This window comes from Hyperoodon ampullatus (assembly GCF_949752795.1).
Source record: "Hyperoodon ampullatus genome assembly, chromosome: 2".
Lineage (NCBI taxonomy): Eukaryota > Metazoa > Chordata > Mammalia > Artiodactyla > Ziphiidae > Hyperoodon > Hyperoodon ampullatus.
In genome coordinates, this window is record NC_136915.1 from 60044990 (window position 1) to 60072643 (window position 27654).

The 27654-nt window shown below is 36.6% G+C and overlaps 1 protein-coding gene across 3 annotated transcripts; it reads right to left on the reverse strand.

Moving 5' to 3' along the window:
• Positions 1 to 705: 705 nt before the first annotated feature.
• On the reverse strand, positions 706 to 25233 carry DEPDC1 (DEP domain containing 1; the record flags this gene model as incomplete). Of its 3 annotated transcripts, none has more annotated exons than XM_079698174.1 (12): positions 706 to 846; positions 1535 to 1720; positions 9320 to 9496; positions 11393 to 11565; positions 12012 to 12863; positions 14185 to 14325; positions 16793 to 16840; positions 18492 to 18622; positions 19042 to 19160; positions 19600 to 19756; positions 23023 to 23288; positions 25066 to 25233. In XM_079698174.1, 12 exons carry the CDS (start codon positions 25231 to 25233, stop codon positions 706 to 708), a joined length of 2559 nt encoding a protein of 852 aa, XP_079554300.1. The 3 variants fall into 3 exon arrangements, with proteins under 3 accessions (XP_079554300.1, XP_079554301.1, XP_079554302.1); XM_079698175.1 differs by having other exon boundaries at positions 706 to 840; positions 25066 to 25113; XM_079698176.1 differs by lacking the exon at positions 12012 to 12863 and having other exon boundaries at positions 25066 to 25113.
• Between the last annotated feature and the right edge of the window lie 2421 nt (positions 25234 to 27654).

Below are 27654 nucleotides of genomic sequence, written 5' to 3' on the forward strand. Positions count from 1 at the left end.
TAAATGAATACGTGATTGCCTTATACTTCTTTCATATCTTTATATTCTAGCAGATTCATGAAGATAAGAATGCAAAAGATATTTATTGAAAAAATGAATGACTGAAGCAGTTAGGGTAAATGTTTAAGGCAAACCAAAGTCTTATAATATATATTCATATTTTAAAAACACATATATATATAAATAGATAAAAAGTAGCAAAAGAATATATGAGTGCAATATTTAGCAGTTGAAAATTAATTCACTGAATTTTCAAATATTCTTCACATTCTTACACTTAGAAACAAAAGTAATCCTAAACAACTAGTTCTTTAAGCTAACATCCATAAGCACATGCAGATAAGTTGTTGTTTTTTTTTTTTTTTTTAATTACAGCTTAATCTTGAAGAGCAAATGTCATTTTTCAAAATTCAAGTAAATGAAACATTAGCACACATCATGATAGCTTTTCCAGATAGTTGTATAAAAAACAAAAGATTATTTCTGATTAAAATATTTGGTATCACCTATTGTCACTTGCTCTCCATTGAGATTCACTAGTTTCTCAGCAGTTTCACATTGATAAAAACTATTTTGGCACTTCCCTACATAATGTTTTATTTAGAAAAACCTTATTGATAAATAGACTTCCTTTTTAGTAGCTGAATTCTTAGATATGGCTTCACTTACCAAAGTTCCACAAGTATTACATAATTTTCAATTCAATTAGTATCTTAAACTACGAAACTTTGGTTTTCTTAAAATTAGCATTGGTTGCTTGATTGTAGGTTTGTCACCAAAAAGTGCTGCTTCACTTTCAGAGGTTGGAAATCTTTTCTGATATATCAAGGGATATTCCTTCTGAAACTTAAAAATGAGGTGAGGAATTAGAGGGTATTTAACATTATTATCTGAGCTGAAGCCACTGGTCAACATTTTATAAGGATTCAGTGCCTTTCTCAAAGATGTATTACAGAGATCAGCATCCTTTCACTTTATCTTTGCTTCTCCCTCCACTTTCTCACACATGAAAGGTACCCTGTAATATTTCTTAGATTCCAGTTAGCATTAACATCTAGGATTCTCTTCTGCTGTTAATTCTCCTAAATTCCAGATGTTCTTCCTTCTCATTGGTAAAGTCTATGAAGGTCACAAGGATCTAGTTAGTATATTTCATACTTCTTTGAGTGTCTCAGACCAGGAATTGGACTTGCCAGAATCATGTGGCTACAGGGTTTTGATGTAGAGCTAAAAATTCTAAATGATGAGTCACTAAAAGTTACATATTATAGTCCTAAGTTTATAATTATTTTCCCAGGGTAATGCATGTTTTAAATATAAAACACTGGAAGTAAAGGAGAGTATCTGTTATTATGGTTATTATGAAAATTTCAGGACAGAGTAAAACCAGGCAGGTAGTTATACATAGCCTACATATATGATATTTAAGATTCAAAACATTAAAATGAGAAATTAGATTCTAAATGTCATTAAATAACAATCAGCAATAGCATATTAGAAAATATTTACGATTGAAACTTGTTCATTCTCTTACCTGTTTTAGTTTTTTCCTTTTCTCCTTTATAGGCAAACTCTTATTTTTAATAATATTCTCTAAAAGTTCTGCAACTGCAGCTTGAGAGGTAGAAACTTTTTGTTCATCAAACTCCTGAGCACTAATTTGTTTACAGTATGAATATGTTGGCAAAGGAGCAATCACTCCATCTCCAGGATTTTTAATCTGTAATGAACAAAATGATACATACAGTCAAATCTATGCTGGTCATGTTCCTATTTGGTAAAGGGTTCTTCTGATGGGTTTTAATACCTATTATTTTGCCACAAAACATTCAACACTTTAAGAAAACTGTATTATGCAGCAGAGTAGCAATAAGTCAGTAGGGTCTCAATCCCAGCCCTACAACCTACAAGCTTTATAACCATCAGCAAGTTATTTAAACTGGTCTTGGTCTGTCTCCTCATCTGTAAAATGTGAATGTACATGAGATAATGTATATAAAATGCTTAGCACACAAGTATTAAATAAAGGTAGCTAACATCATTAGAACCAATAACCATGGATTTTATTCTTTTAACTACAAAACACTAATGAAGTGATATTTTAATTCATCCTAAAACATTAACGTTTTGAAATGGTAATAAAGTGTTCATCTACTATTTTTGAGATGTAAGAGCATGGGCAGGGCCCATTACATCTGTAGACAAGGTGATTAGGAACCAAGATGGTGGAGTAGAAGGACGTGCTCTCACTCCCTCTTGAAAGAACACCAGAATCACAACCAGCTGCTGGACAATCATCGACGGGAAGACACTGGAACTCACCAAAAAAGATACCTCACATCCAAAGAAAAAGGAGAAGCTACAATGAGAAGGTAGGAGTGGTGCAATCACAGTAAAAACAAATCCCATAACTGCTGGGTGGGTGACTCACAGACTGGTGAACACTTATACCACAGAAGTCTACCCACTGGAGTGAAGGTTCTGAGCCCCACGTCAGGTTCCCAACCTGGGGGTCTGGCAATGGGAGGAGGAATTCCTAGAGAATCAGACTCTGAAGGCTAGTGGGATTTGATTGCAGAACTTTGACAGGACTGGGGGAAAGAGAGACTCCACTCTTGGATGGCACACACAAAGTAGTGTGCACATTGGGACCCAGGGGAAGGAGCAGTGAATCCAGGGGAGACTGAACCAGACCTAACTGCTAGTGTTGTAGGGTCTCCTGCAGAGGCGGGTGGTGGCTGTGGCTCACCCTGGGGACAAGAACACTGGCAGCAGAAGTTCTGGGAAGTACTCCTTGGCGTGAGCCCTCCCAGAGTCCGCCATTAGCCCCACCAAAGAGCCCAGGTAGGCTCCAGTGTTGGGTCGCCTCAGGCCAAACAACCAACAGGGAGGGAACCCAGCCCCACCCATCAGCAGTCAAGCAGATTAAAGTTTTACTGAGCTCTGCCCACCAGAGCAACAGTCAGGTCTACCCACCACCAGTCCCCCCCATTAGGAAGCTTGCACAAGCCTCTTAGATAGCCTCATCCACCAGAGGGTAGACAACAGAAGCAAGAAGAACTACAGTCTTGCAGCCTGTGGAACAAAAACCACATTCACAGAAAGACAGACAAGATGAAAAGGCAGAGGGCTATGTACCAGATGAAGGAACAAGATAAACTGCAGAAAAACAACTAAATGAGGTGGAGTTAGGCAAACTTCCAGAAAATAATTCAGAATAATAGTAGTGAAGATGATCCAGGACCTCAGAAAAAGAATGGAGGAAAAAATGGAGAAGATGCACGAAATGTTTAAAAAAGACCTAGAAGAATTAAAGAACAAACAAAGAGAGATGAACAACACAATAACTGAAATGAAAACTACCCTAGAAGGAATCAATAGCAGAATAACTGAGAAAGAAGAACGGATAAGTGACCCGGAAGAAAAAATGGTGGAATTCACTGCTGAGGAACAGAATAAAGAAAAAAGAATGAAAAGATAATGAAGACAGCCTAAGAGACCTCTGGGACAACATTAAATGCAACAACATTCACATTATAGGGGCCCCAGAAGGAGAAGAGAGAGAGAAAGGACCGGAGAAAATACTTGAAGAGATCATAGTCAAAAAATTCCCTAACATGGGAAAGGAAATAGCCATCCAAGTCCAGGAAGCACAGAGAGTCCCATACAGGATAAAACCAAGGAGAAACATGCAGAGACACATAGTAATCAAACTGGCAAAAATAAAAGACAAAGAAAAATTACTGAAAGCAGCAAGGGAAAACTGACAAATAACATACAAGGGAACTAAGGTTAACAGCTGATTTCTCAGCAGAAACTCTACAAGCCAGAAGGGAGTGTCATGATATACTTAAAGTGATGAAAGGGAAGAACCTACAACCAAGATTACTCTACGTGGCAATGATCTCATTCAGATTTGATGGAGAAATCAAAAGCTTTACAGACAAGCAAAAGCTAAGAGAATTCAGCACCACTAAACCAGCTGTACAACAAATGGTAAAGGAATTTCGCTAAGTAGGAAACACAAGAGAAGAAAAGGACCTACAAAAACAAACCCAAGACAATTAAGAAAATGGGCATAGGAACATACATATCAATAATTACCTTAAACGTGAATGGATTAAATGCTCCAACCAAAAGATACAGGCTTGCTGAATGGATACAAAAACAAGACTCATCTATATGCTGTATACAAGAGACCCACTTCAGACCTAGGGACACATTCAGACTGAAAGTGAGGGGATGGAAAAAGATATTCCATGCCAATGGAAATCAAAGGAAACCTGGAGTAGCAATACTCATATCAGATAAAATAAACTTTAAAATAAAGAATGTTACAAGAGACAAGGAAGGACATTACATACTGATCAAGGGATCAATCCAAGAAGAAGATATAACAATTATAAATATATATGCACCCAACAGAGGAGCACCTTAATACATAATGCAACTGCTAACAGCTATAAAACAGGAAATCGACAGTAACACAATAATAGTGGGGGACTTAAACAACCCATTTACACCAATGGACAGATCATCCAAAATGAAAACAGGGCTTCCCTGGTGGCGCAGTGGTTGAGAGTCCGCCTGCCGATGCAGGGGACACGGGTTCGTGCCCCGGTCCGGGAAGATCCCACATGCCGCGGAGTGGCTGGGCCCGTTAGCGATGGCCGCTGAGTCGGCGCGTCCGGAGCCTGTGCTCCCGCAATGGGAGAGGCCACAACAGTGAGAGGCCCGCGTACCACAAAAAAAAAAAAAAAAAAAAGAAAACAAATAAGGAAACACAAGTTTAAATGACACAATAGACCAGATAGATTTAATTGATATTTATAGGACATTCCATCCAGAAACAGCAGATTACACTTTCTTCTCAAGTGCACACGGAACATTCTCTAGGATAGATCACATCTTGGGTCACAAATCAGGCCACAGTAAATTTAAGAAAACTGAAATCATATTAAGCATCTTTTCTGACCACAACGCTATGAGATTACAAATGAATTATAGGGAAAAAAATGTAAAAAACACAAACACATGGAGGCTAAACACTACATTACTAAATAACCGAGAGATCACTGAAGAAATCAAAGAGGAAATCAAAAAATACCTAGAGACAAATGACAATGAAAACATGACGATCCAAAATGTATGGGATGCAGCAAAAGTAGTTCTGAGAGGGAAGTTTATAGCTATACAAGCCTACCTCAAGAAACAAGAAAAATCTCAAATAAACAATCTAACCTTACACCTAAAGGAACTAGGGAAAGAAGAACAAACAAAAGCCAAAGTTAGCAGAAGGAAAGAAATCAGAAATATCAGAGCAGAAATAATTGAAATAGAAACAAAGAAAACAATAGCAAAGGTCAATAAAACTAAAAGCTGGTTCTTTGAGAAGATAAACAAAATTGATAAACCATTAGCCAGACTCATCAAGAGAAAGAGAGGACTCAAATCAATAAAATTAGAAATGAAAAAGGAGAAGTTACAATGGACACCGCAGAAGTAAAAAGCATCCTAGGAGACTACTACAAGCAACTCTATGCCAATAAAATGGACAACCTGGAAGAAACAGACAAATTCTTAGATAGAAAGGTATAACCTTCCAAGACTGAAACAGGAAGAAATAGAAAATATGAACAGACCAATCACAAGTAATGAAATTGAAACTGTGATTAAAAATCTTCCAACAGGGCTTCCCTGGTGGCGCAGTGGTTAGGAGTCCGCCTGCCGGTGCAGGGGAGGCGGGTTCGAGCCCTGGCCCGGGAAGATCCCACATGCCGCGGAGCAACTAAGCCTGTGCGCTACAACTGCTGAGCCTGCGCTCTAGAGCCTGCGAGCCACAGCTACTGAAGTCCGCACGCCTAGAGCCCATGCTCTGCAACCAGAGAAGCCACCACGATGAGAAGCCGCGCACCGCAACGAAGAGTAGCTGCCACTCACCGCAATTAGAGAAAGCCTGCGCGCAGCAACTAAGACCCAGAGCAGCCATAAATAAATAAATAAACAAATTTATTAAAAAAAAAAAAAATCTTCCAACAAACAAAAGTCTAGGACCAAATGGCTTCACAGGTGAATTCTATCAAACATTTAGAGAAGAGCTAACACCCATCCTTCTCAAACCCTTACAAAAAATTTCGGAGGAAGGAACACTCCCAAACTCATTCTATGAGGCCACCATCACCCGGAGACCAAAATGAGACAAAAATACTACAAAAAAAGAAAATTACAGACCAATATCACTGATGAATATAGCTGCAAAAATCCTCAACAAAATACTAGCAAACAGAATCCAACAACACATTAAAAGGATCATACACCATGATCAAGTGGGATTTATCCCAGGGATGCAAGGATTCTTCAATATACACAAATCAATCAATGTGATACACCATGTTAACAAATTGAAGAATAAAAACCATATGATCATCTCAATAGATGCAGAAAAAGCTTTTGACAAAATTCAACATGTATTTATGATAAAAATTCTCCAGAAAGTGGGCATACAGGGAACCTACCTCAACATAATAAAGCCCATACACGACAAACTCACAGAAAACATCATTCACAATGAAATGAAATGAAAGCATTTCCTCTAAGATCAGGAAAAAGACAAAGATGTCCACTATCGCCACTATTATTCAACATAGTTTTGGAAGTTCTAGCCACGGCAATCAGAGAAGAAAAAGAAATAAAAGGAATACAAATGGGAAAAGAAGTAAAACTGTCACTGTTTGCAGATGACATGATACTATACATAGAAAATCCTAAGGATGCCACCAGAAAACTACTAGAGCTAATCAATGGATTTGGTAAAGTTGCAGGATACAAAATTAATGCACAGAAATCTCTTGCATTCCTATACAGTAATGATGAAAAATCTGAAAGAGAAATTAAGGAAACACTTCCATTTACGACTGCAACAAAAAGAATAAAATACCTAGGAATAAACCTACCTAGGGAGACAAAAGACCTGTAATGCAGAAAACTATAAGATACTGATGAAAGAAATTAAAGATGATACCAACAGATGGAGAGATATAGCATGTTATTGGATTGGAAGAATCAATATTGTGAAAATGACTATATCACCCAAAGCAATCTACAGATTCAATGCAATCCCTATCAAATTACCAATGGTATTTTTTACAGAACTAGAACAAAAAATCTTAAAATTTGTTTGGAGACAAAAAAGACCATGAATAGCCAAAGCAGTCTTGAGGGAAAAAAACAGAGCTGGAGGAATCAGACTCCCTGACTTCAGTCTATACTGCAAAGCTACAGTAATCAAGACAATATGGTACTGGCACAAAAACAGAAACATAGATCAGTGGAACAAGGTAGAAAGCCCAGAGATAAACTCATGCACATATGGTCAACTAATCTATGACAAAGGAGGCAAGGACATGCAATGGAGAAAAGACAATCTCTTCAATAAGGGGTGCTGGGAAAACTGGACAGCTACATGTAAAAGAATGCAATGAGAATACTCCCTAATACCATACACAAAAATAAAGTCAAAATGAATTAGAGACCTAAATGTAAGACTGGACACTATAAAACTCTTAGAGGAAAACATAGGAAGAACACTCTTTGACATAAATCACAGCAAGGTCTTTTTTGATCCACCGCCTAGAGTAATGAAAATAAAAACAAAAATAAACAAATGGGACCTAATGAAACTTCAAAGCTTTTGCACAGTAAAGGAAACCATAAATAGGACGAAAAGACAACCCTCAGAATGGGTGAAAATATTTGCAAACGAATCAACGGACAAAGGATTAATCTCCAAAGTATATAAAGAGCTCATGCAGCTCAATATTAAAAAAACAAACAACCCAGTCCAAAAATGGGTAGAAGACCTAAATAGACATTTCTCCAAAGAAGAGATACAGATGGCCAAGAAGCACATGAAAAGCTGCTCAACATCACTAATTATTAGAGAAATGCAAATCAAAACTACAGTGAGGTATCACCTCACAACATTTAGAATGGGCATCATCAGAAAATCTACAAAGAACAAGTGCTGGAGAAGGTGTGGAGAAAAGGGAACCCTCCTGCACTGTTGGTGGGAATGTAAATTGATACAGGCACTATGGAGGACAGTATGGAGGTTCGTTAAAAAATTAAAAATTGAATTACCATATGATCCAGCAATCCCACTACTGGGCATATACCCAGAGAAAACCATAATTCAAAAAGAGACATGCACCCCAATGTTCACTGCAGCAGTATTTACAATAACCAGGTCATGGGAGCAACGTAAATGCCCATCGACAGATGAATGGATAAAGAAGATGTGGTACATATATAAAATGGAACATTAGTCAGCCATAAAAAGGAATGGAACTGGGCCATTTGTAGAGACGTGGATGGATCTAGAGAGTGTCATACAGAGTGAAGTAAGTCAGAAAGAGAAAAACAAATATCGTATGTTAGCGCATGTATGTGGAACCTAGAAAAATGGTACAGATGAACCAGTTTTCAGGGCAGAAATTGAGACACGGATGTAGAGGACAAATGTATGGACACAATGGGGGGAAAGTGGTGGGGGAGTGGGAGTGGTGGTGTGATGAATTGGGCGATTGGGATTGATATGTATACACTGATGTGTATAAAATTGATGACCAATTAGGACCTGCTCTAGGAAAAAAAAAAATCTGTAGACAAGAGAAAGAATTGTAGGGGATAGTTATAATTACAGTAAGTCATGGCAATATTAGAATAGTATGTATAGGAAGAAACATGAATATATTTGTTGGGCAGCCAAGGACTGAATATAGCAGACATCTGTTATTTTTGGCTGCTTAGATTCCTTCTCTCCTTATAAAAGTTCCTTCCCATTCTACTCCAACTATCCTTACCTTTCGTGAAGAACAGATTCTTCTCTAATCTATGTAGAGCCACTCAGATAATGGGCCCTCTCTTCAACCCACTCACCCTCAACCACCTAAAGAATGTGCATTTAATCTAGATTTAGCCACTCTGAGTCCATACCATTAACTTTTCAAATTGGAGGTGAGGAATGGTTTTTTTCCCTTTGGATTGCAAATATAAGTCTATGACTCAAGAGCTTTAATCAGCCATATCCAATCATGTGAAGGAGCCGTTTTTCAAATATGGGACAGAAATGGAAATAAGTGATGAAGGGATGGAAACAATCCTATTGCTATTTGAATCTCCATATTCTGTCTACATTCCTGACTTTTGGAGGTTATTTATGTGAGCTGATAAAGTCTCCCTTTCTGATTAGGCTAGTTTGAGATGAGTTTGCCACTTGCAACTGACTAATGCAGAGAATTTTAAGACTTAGAATACATACATGGCCCTTTCTTAAGTAGTCAAGATGTTTCTCCACTGCAGTCTGTAGGTAAGAGGGTACTTGGAGAATTTCCTGTTGATGGTCCATCAAGAAAGAAACTAATCGTGCAGCAAGAAGCTCATCAAGATCTACTTCTTCAGCACAGCGTAACACACATCGAGAAAAAGTATGTATCATCTAGAAACATTAAAAGATGTGAATTTAAAAACTTAAGGTTTTATATAAATTAGAATACCAGTTATTTCTAGGTAGTATTATGCTAAAGGATTGAGATAAAGTGATAAGCAGACTTCAGCTTACAGAATGAGGACAATAACGGATTACATTAGAAAGAATAAAATGCCAAATTTTTTATAGTACTTGTTAAGTATTTCCTTAATATAAATTCCAAATGATTACAGAAGGCTTAGCTTTTTCTTCAGTTTTGTCTCAATTTTATCACTAAACACCATAGGTTCCATTAATACCATATAAATATGGTGCTTAAAGACTGTTAGAGAACAGTGACTTATTAAATTAACCCCATAAAAGCACAGACTGGGAGAATGTATAATCACAAGTGGTTACAAGGTTGGCACCATTTATCTTTTGAAACTGGAAAACAGTTTTTAATGCTATTCTATTAGTCTTTAAAAACAATTAACACATTGTATTTTTCAATTCCATCACAATCTTCAAATCCTGGGGTAAATTTTGTGTTTCAAAACTAATTTACTCTCATTCATGTCCATATAACCCACCAAATATAAGAGACACACATGTACACACGCAGACATAAACACTCACACACCTCATTCTAAAATAATTTGAATATCAGAATTGTATTTTAAATATTTTGCACATAATAGATGGTAAGCATATTTATTGAATTGAAATATTTTTGGTCTTATTCCTACATGCCTGCAGGTTTTCCTATCTTCTTCCAGTGCTCAGTCCTCAGTTTTTATTCTTTTTTTTCTCAGCTTTGTTGAACTCATTTACTCCCATAGCCTCAACTACCACTTTTCCAAAAAATATACTTTCTGCCCTAATATTTCTTCACCAGGTTCATGTTTCCAACATTGTCTGTAGGATAAATTTCACTTGGATGTTCTATAACCTCAATCTCAAAAAGTGTAAAATCAAAATTACCTCCTTCCTACTCATATCTCTCTAAATATCTTTTCCTACAAACTTCCCTATGCTTTTTAATGATGCCACAATTACTTAAGAATAATTCTTCCTCTTTACATTAGGTATGTCATTTTATTAAAAAACTGTCCTTAATAAGTGGAAGAACGGAGCTTAGCTACAGATTCCTTGCTACAAGAACATTCTGTAAATTGAAGCTGCGCTCTGAGGAAGTGGCAGCTCTTTATAGACAGAGAGAGAGAGAGAGAGAGAGAGAGAGAGAGAGAGAGAGAGAGAGAGGAAGAGAGAGATAAAGAGAGGGAGGGAAAGAGATATTAGAGATACTATTTCAAGAGTTCATTTCCAGTCAATATCTGCATATAAATGCCTCTTTTCCCTCATCTTCATATGGAGCCTAAGACTGCTTCACAGTACCTCTCCCAACTTCCTGCCCACAATGACAAGCTATCCTAATTCACATAACACATCAAATACAACTTTCCCACTACTACAATATCTGAAACACTTTGACTTACTACACATGAATTTCCCATTAATTCTTTATTTCACAGGGTTATAGTGCCCTTCGGCTTTCAACAGTGCCTACATCTCCTCTTCCTTCCCCACCAAACAGAATTGGCACAAGGCAATATAATATGGTCTGACAGTTAACCACTATGAAGTGATATAGTGTGAGTGAATAGGCAAAGTCCTTAGGTAAAGATCAAGATGTGAAAGTATAAAAGACTGGGCACGAAGGACTAATGCACCAGTATTCTGCTGCTAGGAAAGGTTAGACTTTCAAGAGCCTTTTTTTAAACTCAAGAGTCTAGGATTTCAAGACCATGACATCACTTGAGTAGTATGCTTAGATGGTTTGGTCTTCTTTCTTTCTTTCTTTTTTCGGGGCGGGGGGCGCAGTTTATGAACTGGACTTATTCTTTCCTTAAGAAATCAACTTACCAGTGATCTTGTACCCATTGCATCATGAAGTTGGGGCATATCAACATTTTGACTCATTCGCGAAATCATGCGCATTAAAAGTTGAAGCCGTCTACGATTTGGTGGGGGAAGTAACAAACAACACAACTGTAGTGCATCGATGGCAACCCTCTCTAAATGAGGTTGTAGCAAACCTAGAAGGCAAATTACCCCCCAGAAAAAAATCATCAATGACACTAGCTGCTTTCATACTACCAGCATATAGTTATATAAAGAAGGCAAAATAATATTTTAATATTTCATTTCTTTTGACTATTCCCAGAAATTTCCACATTCTTCAAAAGCATGGTTAAGATACTCATTATTTTCTTCATAACCCATTGGATTATGAAGGGTTGAAAATCCTTCACTTATTACAAATAAAGTGACTCAGAATAAGTGCAATTTAAGGGAAAGAAAAGGCGTGCTTTAGGTAAGTAGAATAAATCTTGGTTATGCCATGACAAGTCTTTTACAATATGAAACTTTCCTTCTGGAGGGAAAAAGTAAAGCAATTTCAGATAAGAAAAGCCAGGTAAGTGAAACAGGGTTAGTAAACACTAAAAGTTAACATTACATGCATTGAAAGCATCAACCTTACTTTGTGTGCCAGTCAACATAGAGGAAGCTGGAGGTAAAGAGTTTTCTGAAAGTTCTATTGTACTTTTGCAGAGTCTTTTATTGACTGTGGTACTAGACTCTCCGAGTTCACCTTCCATAGCTGTTTGCACATTTGTGCTGCCTTGTCCAAGATTTGGTTTCATGATAATTTCAGCCACTGGCATATTAATATAACTATTCCTTCTTGTACTACTTCTTAAAAGTAAACTCTGAGATCTACAAAGCTGTTTTGACTTGCACTTTCCATTACATAACTCCTCTTGGTCTTGAACGGTCAAAGTAGAGGTTCTTTTAAAACCAACACAGAGTGGCTTTTGAATACTTTCCTCTGAATGAAGATGCATTAGGGATTCCTGTTTGGTCTCAGACTCTAAAAATTGTTTATTATTTTGTCCTTTTATGTTCAGAACAGATTGATGGAAGACACTGGAGACCTCTTTACTTGAACTCCCTGGTAAATCTACAATTCCTTCTAATGAATAACACCTTGGTTTGATGCTAGAGGATAGAACATGCATACTACTTAAGCCTATTAAATTATGACAACTTCCTCCCATTATGTCATTAACACTGGCTCTTCTGTTTTTTAAATTAACTAGCTGCATTTTCTTAGCATAGTTTTCTTGAAATCCTTGATCACTTATCTGCAGTCTCTCAGTAGTATCTGATTCTTCTTTGTTTTTGTCTTTATGAAGCAGACTGAGAAGAAGACACTCAGTTGATTTGAAGGAATTCAGACTGTTTAAGTGAAGGATTTTTGAAGACTGTGGATCATCTTGGATTTTATGTATCCCACTGGGTCTATCTGAAACTGTGACGTAGCCACAAACAACTACCAGGAAATGAAACAAAAATTAAGATGCAACTGTATGACAGTGGACAAAAATAAAACAAAAACAAGAGTAACGTTAAAAAAAACAAAGCATCACTATAGTACATATTGTTAGTATAGTACAAATAGCAGTTGCTTAATTCAGAAGCCACTTAAATAGGGACACATGCAACATTCAGTTACAAAGTGCAAGACTCGAGGTTTTCCAACTTGTGATGAAAATAACTTTAAAATTTATTTCAACAATCTAATTAAATGGATTCAGTCAAATACGTGAAAAAATATCTACTTTCAGTCTACAAGTATTAGAAAATTCTTAATTATAAGACAACTGTAGTTTAATAAAACATATATATAGTTTTTGTTTCTGGTACCTGGTATAGAACTCCTAAAACCCATGGAATTTCCAGAGTGACAGGAGTCTTTTGTTATTCACAATGAGCCTATTAGAGCTAGCCTCAGTTTATGCTAATGAGGTGACTTAGGCTTAGCCCTTCTTGGAAGGTTGGAACTTTCAGCCTTACCTCAGACCTCCCTGGAGGGGGTGGTGGGGTAGTGGTGGTTGTTGGAGGTCAGACTTAGTCAACAATGAGCAATAATTCAATCAACCATGCCTATGTAATGAAACCTCAATTAAAACTCTGAAACAACACAGTTATGGGAGCTTACCAGTTGGTGAATACATGGACACGCTTGGGGGGATGAATTCCTGGAGAGAACACAGAAGTTCTGCACAACACTTACCCCCATTCCTTGCCCTATATATCTCTTCCATTTGGCTGTTCCTGACTTGTATCCTTTATAATAAACTGGTAATCATTAAGTAAAGCACTTTCCAGAGTTCTGTGAGCGGTTACAGTGAATTATTAAACTTCAGGGGGTTGTGGGAACCCCTAACTTGGTAGTTAGCCAGGCAGAAATGTCAGTAAACCTGAGGACCTCATTTGCAGCTGGTGCATGAAGTGAGGGCAGCGTTGTGGAACTGAGCCCTTGATCTCTGGGGTCTGAGCTAGCACTGGGTAGTTAGTATCAGAGCTGAAAGACTTTGTCCTCAACTTTTGGGGGTCTGGGTTAACTCTGGGTAGTAAGTGTCAGAAATGAACTGAATTGTAAGACACGTATTGGTGTAGAGAATTGGTGTTGGAATGGTATACTTGAATTACTGGAAAACAACATAGCAACAACCAGAGTATTCCTGAACTTTAAAATAATTTATAGCCTGCCACCTTCATATTTACCTATACTCTTAGATCTTTTAAATTATGGGGGACTTGGAAACTAATAAAATAAATTTAAATAATAAATAAAAATCTATACATACCCAAAATGTTCACAAATAATTCATAATATTCAAAGGTAAGTAGAGGTTCAGGGAGATCTAGAAAATAATCTGCAATTGTTCTGAATACATCGCGTTCAAATCCAACATAAGTTGGATTATTCATATCATTACTTCTTGGCCCTAAGTAGAGGCAAAAAATTAAAAAAAAAAGGTGAAATATATTTCATTTTAAATATATTTTTTAAAGATACTTATAAAAAGCATAAAACATATACTTATTTCATGAAGGAGTTATGTTTAACAAATTGTCACAATTTAAAAATTTAAAGGGTTGTGCATATCTCATTCCTTCTCACCATCTTTTCATTAGAAATCGCTGCAACTATTAGCATTTTGTTTAATTTTAATATTTATATGACTGAAAAATTGTATATAAAGCAAAATTTGAAATATATTTTAAAAGCATCAGGACAGTTTATTTTAATGGGATTTTATCACAATTCATTTTATAAAGCAAAGATTATTTGGATTTGCAAATAATTCTTTCAAATTGTGTTTTGTAAATTTACATTTTTGTGATTAAATTTTGCCTGACGTGAAGCATACCCTGAATGAGTTTAAATAATATCTTTACATCGCTGTTCCATTAGGTTAACATTATTGAAATAATCATGTCTACTCATTAGTATATTCCTCAGAAATAAATTCTGATCTTATGTTACAGGTGAGGAAACTGAAGCTCAGAGCAACTTGCTCAAGGTAAAAGAGGTTTGGTGGCAAAGCTAAAATTAGAACTTAGAGCAGTATAAAGTGAGAGCAAGTCACAGGATCTTGAGGTTTAATAGCATTTAAAGTGTGGTCCATGGACTACTTAATCAGAATCATCCAGTGTACCTATTAAAAGTATATATAATCTCCTCTAAACAGTCCAGAATCTATCAGAATTCCTATGGAGCTAGGAATTACTGATCTAGAAATGTTTGCTTCTGGTTCACTAATTAAGTAGTTTCCTAACACTGAGCTAGGCATCTTGCTATAAGAATCTTCTGAGACGTGATTTAAAAAAAAAAAAAAAAATCCTGACATACTGAATTGACTGAATCTGAATATTTGCTGAGTTTCTCTAGTGACTGTGATATGCACTCAGATTTGAGAGATACTATGTTATCTTTCAAGTTAACACACATACACACACTTAATAGCTTAAAGGCTAATAAGGATTTTATGTGGAACAAATAGACAATTTTTCTGAGGAGGATATAAGAAATATCCTTAATATGTAGAATAAAAAATTTGATAATCATTAAAAGTTTTCTAAGATAGAAAATACTTTACTGGAATTAAAAACACAGAATTTACAGTTAGACAATCTAGGTTTGAATACATAGCTCCTTATGTATCAGAAATAAAGACTTTCTAAGCCTTAGTTTTCTCTTCTAGAAAAACAATTATGAACAGTATACTGATCTTTGATTCCTGTATGTCACAAGATTACGGTGGGGGATTAAATAACAAACAAGTTAAGTAAAAGTTTTAATATTGCTTCTGGCTAGACATATTGTTGTTAAACTGGAATTTAGTAAGCTATATCTTGGTATCATTTATGTATAACGTGGACTGAGAAGAAAAAGAAACAAATCCCTAAAGATGGGGCATCAGAGAAATCCCTGGAAGTATGCTATCTGAGTTGCTAATCATGAGTCAAGGTATGAGAGAGAAGGACAGTTACGTAGCGAGAAGGTAGAAAGAGAATCTCAAAAATCTTTAGCTTCTGATCAAGATCTTTACCTTGATTTGATAAATTTTTTCTATAACTAATATTATTTACTTATTGCTATTTATCCTGTTATTTTGTCATATTGACACCCAGTGGACAACAAGGGAATATATACTTATCCTGAACAATACTAAAACACTAATTTTATAAAAACTAGAAAAATACTTTTGTAACAAAATTATTAAAATATAATTTAACTTTTGATGATTTAGAAGCATACACCTCTGCACATTTTAAAAACTGATCTTCGAGAGCAATTAGGGTTTTATACTTGAACTAGGGTCTTAAATTATAAAACTCACCGTGGAAAAAGCTTGAAGAATGAAATGCTAAAAAATGATCTGATTAGTGACAGACCATTTTTTTTCATAAACATAAAAGTCCCATTAATATACCCTATGGAGTAGAAGCATGTCATGAAACACCAAATGTTGAAGCCGTGTACAATGGCAAGGGAACTGAAGTGGGTTTTATAAGACTTCATTTCTGATTGAAACTTTCAACTTACAAGCTGCTTTACTTAGAAGTTGCTATTTGAACTCTCTGGACTCACTAAGGCAATTGATGTAGATTATACCTAAAAATCCTCTGAGATCCTCTAGCCTATGATTTGATGATTTATGAGAACTAAGTCATAAATGACAGGCTTGGATTATAGAATCACTATCTGCGTAGAAAAAGTTAAGGGCTCTATAACAAATTCCACATGCAAAGAAGTGTAATCAGTTCTACTAGATCTTCATTTAAACATCAACAGAAATAATATAATTTAATTTTATCAGGACTTTATAAATTATTAAAAATAATTCCTTGGTTCTTATTAAATATTATCAATATAATACACACACACACACAGTTTGTTTAACTTACAATTTGCTAGGCACTTCATGGCAGATAATACCCAGTGAGGAAGGTCATCTACACAAAAAATTAATAGTGTTCAATCATACAATTATGATGATAGTATATTTAAAACTTCACACTTATTATATTATATAATTATACATACATGTGTGTGTGTATATATATATATATATATATATATATATATATATATATATACACACATGTATGTGTACCAGCAGGATTAAAAATGATTACATATTTAATAAGACATAGGGCCAAGACAGTATTTTACAATACAAGTTTAAAAAGTTAGCTATGCTATTTGAATATTACTGATTTGAGTGAGACTTATGATTGAAACAAGCTATATTTGAATATTAAGGTACTTTCACAGTGAGGCTTGCTTAAAATCTTTCAATTGCCACTATATGAAACGTGACACATAAGTGTAGCAGTTTTTTGACACAAACACAAAAACCACACATATATTTGACTTGAAAAGTTAATAGTTATAAAGAATAGAAAGCTTAGATGGAGAGCGTATAATCAAGTTATTTTAGGTAATGAAAGATACAACTGGTCCAAAGCTACAAGCATACACAACATAGTTCTTAAGTTTTAACATTTACTTTTTTGTTCCTACAATTAAACCCTCAAAGTTCTTGCCCACAAAAAGAAACTCAAAGTAATGCATGTCAATTAATTCTACAGACAGCAACTGATTATAAAAAAATGAGCCAACATTTTCAGTAAATTTATTAATACATTTCCTATAAGCTTTCCAATACATCTGGCTTAAATTATTTCCCCGATTTTCCTATCTTATATCTGAAATCAATACATTATATAAACATATATATAACACAAAGCCAGTGTTCTTTAGAATACTGTTCTTGAGAGTTTTGACTTATTTTATAGAGTGTGACTTTGGTTTTGCATGTATGTCTTGACCCCTTTAAATTTGTATATAACTTCTCATGTAAGCTCCAGGAAGGCATGGACCATTTCTCTCTTGTTCATCACTAATCTTCAGCACAGTGCCTGGCACATTATAGGTCCTCAATAAAATGTGATTAATCAATAGTTTTTTTTTTTTTTTTTTTTTTAAATAAGTTTATTTATTTATTTATTTTTGGCTGTGTTGGGTCTTTTTTGCTGCACGCGGGCTTTCCCCAGCTGCAGCGAGCGGGGGCTACTCTGTGCTGCAGCGCGTGGGCCTCTCACTGCGGTGGCTTCTCTCGTTGAGGAGCACAGGCTCTAGGCACGTGGGCTCCAGCAGCTGTGGCTCACGGGCTCTAGAGCACGGGCCCAGCAGCCGCGGCACACGGGCTCAGCTGCTCCGCAGCACGCGGGATCCTCCCGGACCAGGGCTCGAACCCATGCCCCCCGCATTGGCAGGTAGACTCCCAACCACTGCACCACCAGGGAAGCCCAATAGTTTTAATTATGTTTGCATATCTTTTGGATGCTTAACCCTGTCATTAAAAAAAAAAAAAATCATTCAGGAATCCACCTTAAGAGCTAAAATAAGTGTGAATAATATTCATTTAAAAATTAGTCCACTATGATTACTAAAGCGCCTCTGATAAAACAGTAGTCTCCCTGACATTCTCTCAACTGAAGTGTTCTACTTTCTACATTTTGGTCTCTCTTTATCCCCACAATAGCTGCAACCTTTGTTAGCATGTTTAAAATGATTTCAACTTCTTTTATTGATACCAACCTGATTTGTCTTGCAGTATAACTACTCCATGCTTACTTGTATTGGTCATGTTGTACATTATACATTGAGGAATTACTTGTTTGGGATTTATGACTTCTTCTAGGGATGACACACCTAAAATTGTTTGCAGGCTAAATAGGAGAAAGAATACAAACTTTTTTTCCTCCATAAAATAAGTGGAATAGAATACAAATATGAAAGAGTTTGAATGGAAAACAAACAAAGTTTTTGGAATATTTCTCTTAAATCAACCTCTAAGACTTATATTAGTATCTACTTTAAAGTATCTTAATAACCTTGCAGGATTCCAATATAGACCCCAAACTAGAGCTACAACTTTGAGTCAAAGAAAAAGCAAATTCTATTGAAAACATTCTACTTCTATCGTACCAGAACTATCGCAAGAATATTTATTAAGAAACACATATACAGGTTAAATTCTAAGCTTTGCAAATTAATCTGTTCTTCCTCAACTGCATATCTTGATGAAAATATCAAATTAACATTCTAAACACCTCAGGAACTTGTTTATAGCTTAGTTATAGCTTACTAGATCAGAATAACATATCTCCAAGCTTCTTCAACATCTTTCTGGCTTATTTCTCTATTATCAATGGAGTTCTCTTGATCTTCATTGATTATTTCACAGTTAATTTTCTCTGCATTTTCCTGAAAAAAGAATTACTTTGGTTTAATATGGTATGCTCACATTTTGGAGATAATGAACTGACACCACTTCTAATATTTAGTAATTCTATTAGCATCAGCCCATTGTGGAGCTGTAAGGTGTCACCTGAAGAAATAATGCAATATATGATAATAGAGCTTTTGGTTTTGCAGCTGCCTCCACTACCCTCAAATTAATTTAAAACAAAACGTGCTTAAATTATACAAATACTATTTCAAGTCTGTCTCAAGTATGTCTCAATACCATTTTTATTATCGTTTTTATTATCCAAACAAATTTACACATACATTTTTAAAATATAATATAGTTAAGAGATTCCAAGTATTGGCTTCAAATATTAATCATTCACTTTTAATGATTCTATTATTAAGCACGCAGTAATTATATTTAAACTAGTAACTAGTAAAAAGGATGTTTTACCTGAGAGAAATGTAATCCATGCTTTTTAGGAGTTCTCCGAGATAAGTTTCGTAATTTAAAAATACTATCTTTATCTTTGGAAAAGTTCTCTATTCTGTTTTTTCTCAATTCTGGATGCCTTCGTGGAAGAGTTTTAAGTGGAGAATTTGCAGGAAATCTGGTTTAAGAATAATATGCAATTAAATAATGTGAGATCATAAACAAACTTTTAGTGCCATTTATCTTAAAAATAACTAAAAAAACTGGATTTATTTGCATTACCAAGGAATGAATCTTCTATATAAATTAATTTTCCCATTTAACCTTTTAAAAAGTTTTAATAGTTTCCTGCTTTCTTTAGTAAACTGTATGTATTTTAACTTTATTCCTATATAAATCAGGGTTATTATTAGGATCAATTCTTTTGGAGAGGTATCACTTACATAATAAATGGTTCTAGAATGTTACATTTTCTAAATTTCTCTCATTAGTTATCTAATTTGTATATATTTTCTACCCTTTGTAATTGTAAAATTTCCAGAACGCTTGCTCCTTTTGATTATAATGCTTTTCCTCCCTTCAATTCAATATAAAATATTTCAAAGATACAAAAAAGTACAGAAAATAATATAAAACAACATCCACATAGGTAACCATCAACCAATGCAACTATTAACATTTTACCAAGACTTCATTATCTTTTTTAAATTTTTTAAATTAAATTTAAAAAAAAATTATTATTTTAAAAATTTAATTAATTAATTAATTAATTAATGGCTACATTGGGTCTTTGTTGCTGCGCGTGGGCTTTCTCTAGTTGTGGCGAGCGGGGGCTACTCTTCGTTGGGGTGCCCAGCCTTCTCATTGCAGTGGCTTCTCTTGTTGTAGAGCACGGGTTCTAGGCACGTGGGCTTTAGTAGTTGCGGCGTGTGGGCTCAGTAGTTGTGGCTCACCGGCTTTAGAGCGCAAGCTCAGTAGTTGTGGCACATGGGCTTAGTTGCTCCGCGGCATGTGGGATCTTCCTGGACCAGGGCTCGAACCTGTGTCCCCTGCACTGGCAGGTGGATTCTTAACCACTGAACCACCGGGGAAGCCCCATTATCTTTTTTATAAATGAAAGAAATTCTTTGCTAATTCTATTTCTCTCTTCCTAAGGGAAATCATTAACCTATAGTTAGTGTATTTCCTTCTTGTTCATGTTTTCATACTTTAAATAAATATACATAAACAATATCTCTATGGTATCTTTTAACATACATCAAGTTTATGCATAAGTTTTTAGTCACCTCGGAAGTTTTTTTCTTATTACTCTGTCCTAAACATAGTTTCTTATATTCTTTCCGAAGAGTTTTATTTTCATATTTAGGTATTTAATTCATGTATAACTCACACCAAGTTTCTTTATATGTAAGGGTTTATATTCTCAGCACTTAATGGTCTTAATTTAAATTTAATTAAGCCCAGATAATCAGGTAAGGCAATTCTCCCCTCACTGTTCCTCAAAATTGACTTGGACTTTACATTATCAAATGAACTCTAAAATCTGCTTGTTAAATCCTACAAAAAATTATGTAGGGGTTTTGAATGAAGATGCACTGAATCTATACATCAATTTGGGAAGAAGTGACTTATTTATGACACTAAGTCTTCTCATTCATGAACAGAATATCCTTCTCCACTTATTACTTTAAGTACAATTTGATAATTTTCTCCAGTAAGTTCTTACACATTTTTGTTATACTTTATTTTTAACTACGTCATAGTTTTGTTACCACTATAAAAGCACTAGAGGTAGACAGACTAGTTGAAGAGTTATGCAGAATTCCAGGTAAGAGAGAATAGTAGTCTCACGAAAAGAACATTCATTAAGAGAAGTAGACAGATCAGAGAATACTGAGGCAGTACGATAGACATGGTTTGATAACTACATCATATTTAAAGGAGAGAAGGGAAAGAATGAAGGCAACTACAGTGAAGACTGTGCCATTCATTCAGATATGGATATAAGAGGTCAGAATTTAGGTTAAGAGATGTTAGTGATTTTCCATATACTATACTTGAAGTGCCTGTTTAATAGGCAAAAGTGGGCCTAAAGCTCAGGAGAGGTATTTGGGTTGGAGGTTTGAAAGTCATAAGAAAAGTAAGTGGAGACATGGTATGAGATTGCCCAGAGAGAGAGGTGAAGGGTAGACAAGCCTAGGACCTTGAGGACAGTAAAAGCTAAAGGATGAGCAGCAGCAAAGGAACTCAAAAGGTGACTGACGAGTAGTGGAGAGAGGAAAGATTTGTAGGGTGTTATACAAGATATTCATATGCTTGTTATTGCAGTTTACTTGTATGACATAAGTCATCTTTGACACATAGGCAAAAATCAATTTCTACATTTCATTTGAAAAGTACTAATTTTGTAGAGTAAAAAAACATGGGGGGCTTCCCTGGTGGCGCAGTGGTTGAGAGTCCACCTGCCGATGCAGGGGACACGGGTTCGTGCCCTGGTCTGGGAAGATCCCACATGCCGTGGAGCGGCTGGGCCCGTGAGCCATGGTCGCTGAGCCTGCGAATCCGGAGCCTGTGCTCCGCAACGGGAGAGGCCACAACAGTGAGAGGCCCGTGCACCGCAAAAACAAACAAACAAACAAACAAACAAAAAAACCCCATGGGTATTAGAATCCAAAGGCCTAATTTAAGGGATATATAATCAAGAGCTCCGGGTACAAGAGAGAAAAATCAATTATGCTGGCCCAAGGGAGTCAGAAAGGCCCCACAGAGGCTACAATACAGCTGACATGAGAAGAAACGTGTTTACTAGTCTGATGAATGTGTACATGAACATATTTCAGACCAAGGGAATAAAATTTGTTGAAGCATGGTCTCAGGCTCTTCACCTGTAAGAAGGAGTTAATACCTTCCTTGCTGAGCTATTCTAGGGATTAAATAAAGAAAACATGTAACTCATAAAGTAGGGCTTCTGGTACATGATAAATTCTTAATAATCTCTTCAACCTGTAGTATATTTCTTTTGTTAGTTATTATATAAAGTTTGCTATTATTTATTTCATCACATGTGTTCTTAGATTATATAGATTACATATCACTTGAAGGTAAGGACCTGTGAGAACTTGTCTTGTAATTCTTAAATCTATGAAACTAAAGGTTGATAATGTTCTGTCCTTGACATGTTACAGAGATTTCAGAATATGTAAAAGTGACACTATCTCATTCTTTCCTCCCAACTCCTTATTTTATTATAAGTTTGAATTGTGCAGCAATAACCTTTAACTAACTTTAAGTTTTAAATGGTTTTAATTGGACTAAGAGCAGTAAGTTTTCAACAGAAAATATTACTTCCCCTGAAAAGCCTGCTGTTTTAGTAAAAGTATTAGAAGTGGAGTGAAACTTCATTGTTAAGTAATTCAGTTTTGCAGTTATTTCTTTGTTTAGTACCTGAATAGCTGACTGTTGTCATCAAGATTTTCTGATCCCCATTTGCCTTTGATATCTTCAATGACATGGTTCTTAAGAAATTTTCTCAGTAGCTGGATAGTCTGTTGCCTTGTAACTTCAGGACCAAAATTGCTATTATTTCTTAATAGGTCATAAAGCCAGTCTATTGCTTCTCCTGCTGTAAAACAATTGCCATATTTTTTAAAGTGTTGCCTGTGTTTCCTTAGAGGCATTCCTGCTCGAAAAGATGTGGTAACTTCATTCCACTGCAAATGGAAAGAAAAAAAATTTTTTTTAATTAGACAAAGAAAATTCTCTCATTCACATCTTATTAAATCATTAAAATTCATGAAGAAATCACTTGTCTTATTTGTGCTAAAGAAAATTTTACATCTCATACTGATTTCTTTTTATTAATTCTAGTGTTGTAATAATATTTTTATGTAATAGTTTTTGACTAAAAGCACTTCACTAGCTGGTTGGCTTATTTAGGAAACCTAGGAATAATGGAGAACTACAGTGAACCTGCCTTTAGTCCTCAACAGAGAAAGCATTTATTCCTGTTTCTTCCTGTTTCTTTAACCTCAACTAATATTAATAATATGATAGTAGCATTTGTGTCAGACACTATGCATTACACTCATTATTTCACTTTAATTCTCACAATTCTATGAATAGGTACTATTACTATCCCATTTTCAGATAAGGAATATGAAGCACAGAGATATTTAATAATTTGACCAAGGTCACACAGCTAAAACCCAGGCATTGGATTGACTCTAGAACCTGCACTCACAACTAACTATGCAGGCAAAACAAAACTCTTGGCAGGCAATAGTTTTACTGGTAAAATACCTTTAGTATTAAAGTATTAATATACCTTTAGTATATTTACTAGTGAAGATCCCAATAATTTACATAGAACAGATGCGGTAAATTAAGTTTTAAGTCTACTGTTTTTTAATGACGCTGTGATATATCTACATTTTCAAAAGATACTCACACTTTCCAAAACTGTTTTCAAATTACCCTAACTTTTGGGTTCGTGGCAGGTCTAAGAGGAGTGGTATAGAATAAACATATAACTTTTTAATTAAAAAATCTTACATTAGAGGTTAAGAAATCTGATTTGTAACCCCAACTATGCTACTACTCGCTATGCTACCACTTATCTAGCCTATGTGGTCCCAACATCACAACGCAGAATTTAAGGGCTGAAAACACAATAACTGTATTCTTTTCTTTCCACACTTCCACATTTCATATATTATTCAAGAAACTTATATTGAGCTGCAATTTATCCAGAGAATAAGTTGTTTGTTATTCTACAGATCACAGCACACTTTCACATACAGTATGTCTACTCTGGGACATCTCTTAGCCTGAGCATGTATCATTAGCTCTAGTTTACCAAGGTGGAAACTGACGCTCACAGAAGTGACTCTCCTAATGTCACATAACCAGTGGCACAGTATCCTCTTGGATTGATGATGCAAATACACAAGACACTCTATGCAAGTACAAATCCAGTGACTACCAACAGTGGTTCCTGATGGGTACTTAAAATATTCTTAGTTATGAAATAGCTGTTACTGAGTGGCATTCAGTCGGTACATCCTGCATTAAATTCTACAGGACCGGCAAAACGAAGCTGTCACAAACAATCGGGCTTGTCCCCAGTCTGACCCTACAAAGCACTAGAACTCAAAACTCTTCTCGAATCCTTATGCGGGTAGAAAATCAGGCGTGGGGAGCGGCTAAACTCAGAATATTCCAAGACATTCCAGGGGACGCCGACAGCACCAAGAACAGGGGTCGCTTCAGAAGCTGAGTCCGATGCGCCCACCCGGGGAGCCCGGAGCAAAGGAGGGGACAGGCGTGTCCTGCAAGGGGCCGCGATACCCGTGAACTCCCCTCATTCTCCTCTTCAGCCACGCAAGAGGTTCTGGGAACTATCCCTCCGCCCGAGGGAAAGCTACAAACGTTCTCACGTAAAAGCGGCCATCATCCCGGCTGGCCAGTCTCGTTCATGCGCGGTCTTACCAGCCTGGTGGCCCGATAAGGCCCGGGAGGCACACCCTGATTCTCCATTCCGCCCACCGGGCCCGAAGGTCTGTCAGCGCCCGGTGCCCGGCATGGCGGTGGAAGGCGACACTCAGCCCCCGAGACGCCGCCGGCAGCGCAGTCCCACACAACCGTCGGCCCCGCCATCGATTTGAATACCTCAGAGGGCTGCGCTGATTGGCTGCGCCGTTGGGTCACGTGACGCACCGCCCTGACCCCGCCGCCTTCGGCGTGGGCTGTGGACTCTCAAGGCTTTCGCGCGGGGCCGTGGAGCTTGCGCCGGCTGGTCTACTCCCGGGCGGGGCCGGCGAGACAGGCGCCCGGCCTCACCTGGCTTCCCTGTAGCTGCTCCTCCCTCTTGCGGTCGTTGGCGAGGCGGAGTCATGTTTCCACATTCAGAACGGGTGAGGCGGTTTAGTCCCCCACAGCATGGTTTGGAGCCAAGCCTTTGGGTTAAAGGAATTTGAAATTTGCAAAGAAAAACCGGAACAGACAACCCTTTTCTGCCTGGCCTTAGAGGATCTCAGGCAGTGGTTAGCATGTGAAAAAAACCTGGGGCGTACTTTTCACCTGACAGATCCCTTGGTTTTGCTTCTGGAAAGCTTCCTGGGTGTATGTTGCAGCGCTGTTCCCTTCGTAGATTTTTGCAGGGGCCACAGTTCCATTCTCCCCAGTGCTAAAATGTAGGTTAACATCCCCGCCCCCCGCTCCACCTCCCCACCGGTTAATTCGGTAGTAAAATGGAGCTTAAGTAGTTTTCCGTAAGTGCACACAATAAGGGGCTTGGGACAGGTGATGCAAAACTTGCCAAATTGCTTCCCTTAAGAAAATCTACTGCCATATCACAAGAGTTCTGGTTATGTTTAAATCACCATTATACATTTGAGGGAATTTTAGGAATCTGCATCAAACGCCATTTTCCAAATGAAAAAGCTAAATTTCCCAGCGTTGAAGAACTTGCCCCAAATCTCAGGTCCTGTTGGCTGACCTCATACTTTGTACTTTTATTAAAAGTTCTATCTCCATCCGGAAACTATTTGGTGGTGGGAGTCCCTTAGTTCAGAGACTGAGAGGTTACCTGAGTGATGTGAAGCTGTGGAAGAATTAATTTGGAAATTAAACAGCAATTTGAAAGGATAGGCTTTAGTAAAAAGGAGAGGTAAGAGAAAATTTTTTAGGGTGGAGCAGTATAATGGCGTGCAGTTTACCTTACCTATTGAATTTAGGATTATTTCGTTGGAGATACATATATTTTCTGAACAGGACCTAAAATTCTTTCAGGAATTTTCAAAAAGCTCTTGGTGGACAGGAGTAATCAACTCAGTTTTGCATTTGTGTTATGGAAAAGAAGTACAGTGATAGATGTTACAAAATAGTGTTAACCGTTTTTTTTTTTTTAAATCTGGCTTTATGACACATTGTTCTAGGGTTTTCTTCTCTCTTTTCTTTTGTTCCCTATTTCCCTTTAGAATGAAATGAAGATAAGAATGTGGAAGCCAAAATTTATCTTGCATTTTTGCCCAGCTACCTAGTTGAACATTATCTGATATACAGCCTTTGGTATGAGTAGCCACAGCCTAATATTACCTATGTTTCCAAGACATAACCTGACAGGGGATACTATTAATGGCACAAAATTAATTTAAAATTATAAAGTTTCATGTGAAACATTTTAAAAGGTAACAATAAAAGTAAATCCAAACTTTTCATAAGAGAATGGTTGGAGGAGTTCTGAAAATGTGTGCAATAAGATGTAGGCAACATGTCTTGAGAAGACCTCTGAGACTATCTTTTAGTTGCTTCCATATTGTTTATGGGCTCACTCTGCATCATCCACCTTCATTCCAACCATTTCTTTAGATAAGAAAATACCTAAAAGTTGAGGTTTTGTCAAATGTGGGTGGTTTGGCTTTCTTTAAGGTGGCTTTACTTATCTCTGCTCTTAGGAACTATTTATTGATTTCACAGTTCGATTCTTAGAAGTAATTTTATTTCTCTCATTACCAAGGTTTTAGGAGTCATCTTATCATCTTTTTCCTCAGTCTTCTACATCAGGATGTCTCAGGTGGGTTATAAACTACCTGCATTTGGATTACCTGGGATACCTGTTAAAATGCAGATTCCTTGGATTCCCCAAACAGTTTTGGGGGAGTGTATGTATGTGGGTGGGCATGGTAGGGTGGTACAGGGTACATTCTTAGGAATAGAGGAGTCTTAAGTCTCTGTATATTTCATGGAGCTGATCTGCTAAAATGCCCACAGACTGCCTAGCTGTGGACTTATATGTGAAAGAAATAAGGGCCTCTGTTAATTTACTCTTGTGGCTGAACCTAATCCTAATTGACAGAATGAATATCTCAAAGTAAAATGAAATGTATGCATCACCTCTTAAATATGATGAGACATAAAATATGATGAAACAAAATTTTTCCGCCTTAACAGAGATTGGTAAGCTTTCTCTGCCTTGCAGTTTAATTTTTTTCCCACTAGAATGAAGATTCTATGGCAGAGACTGTAGTTTTTTCACTGCTCTATCTCCAGCTGCTCAACAGTACGTAGTAGGAATTT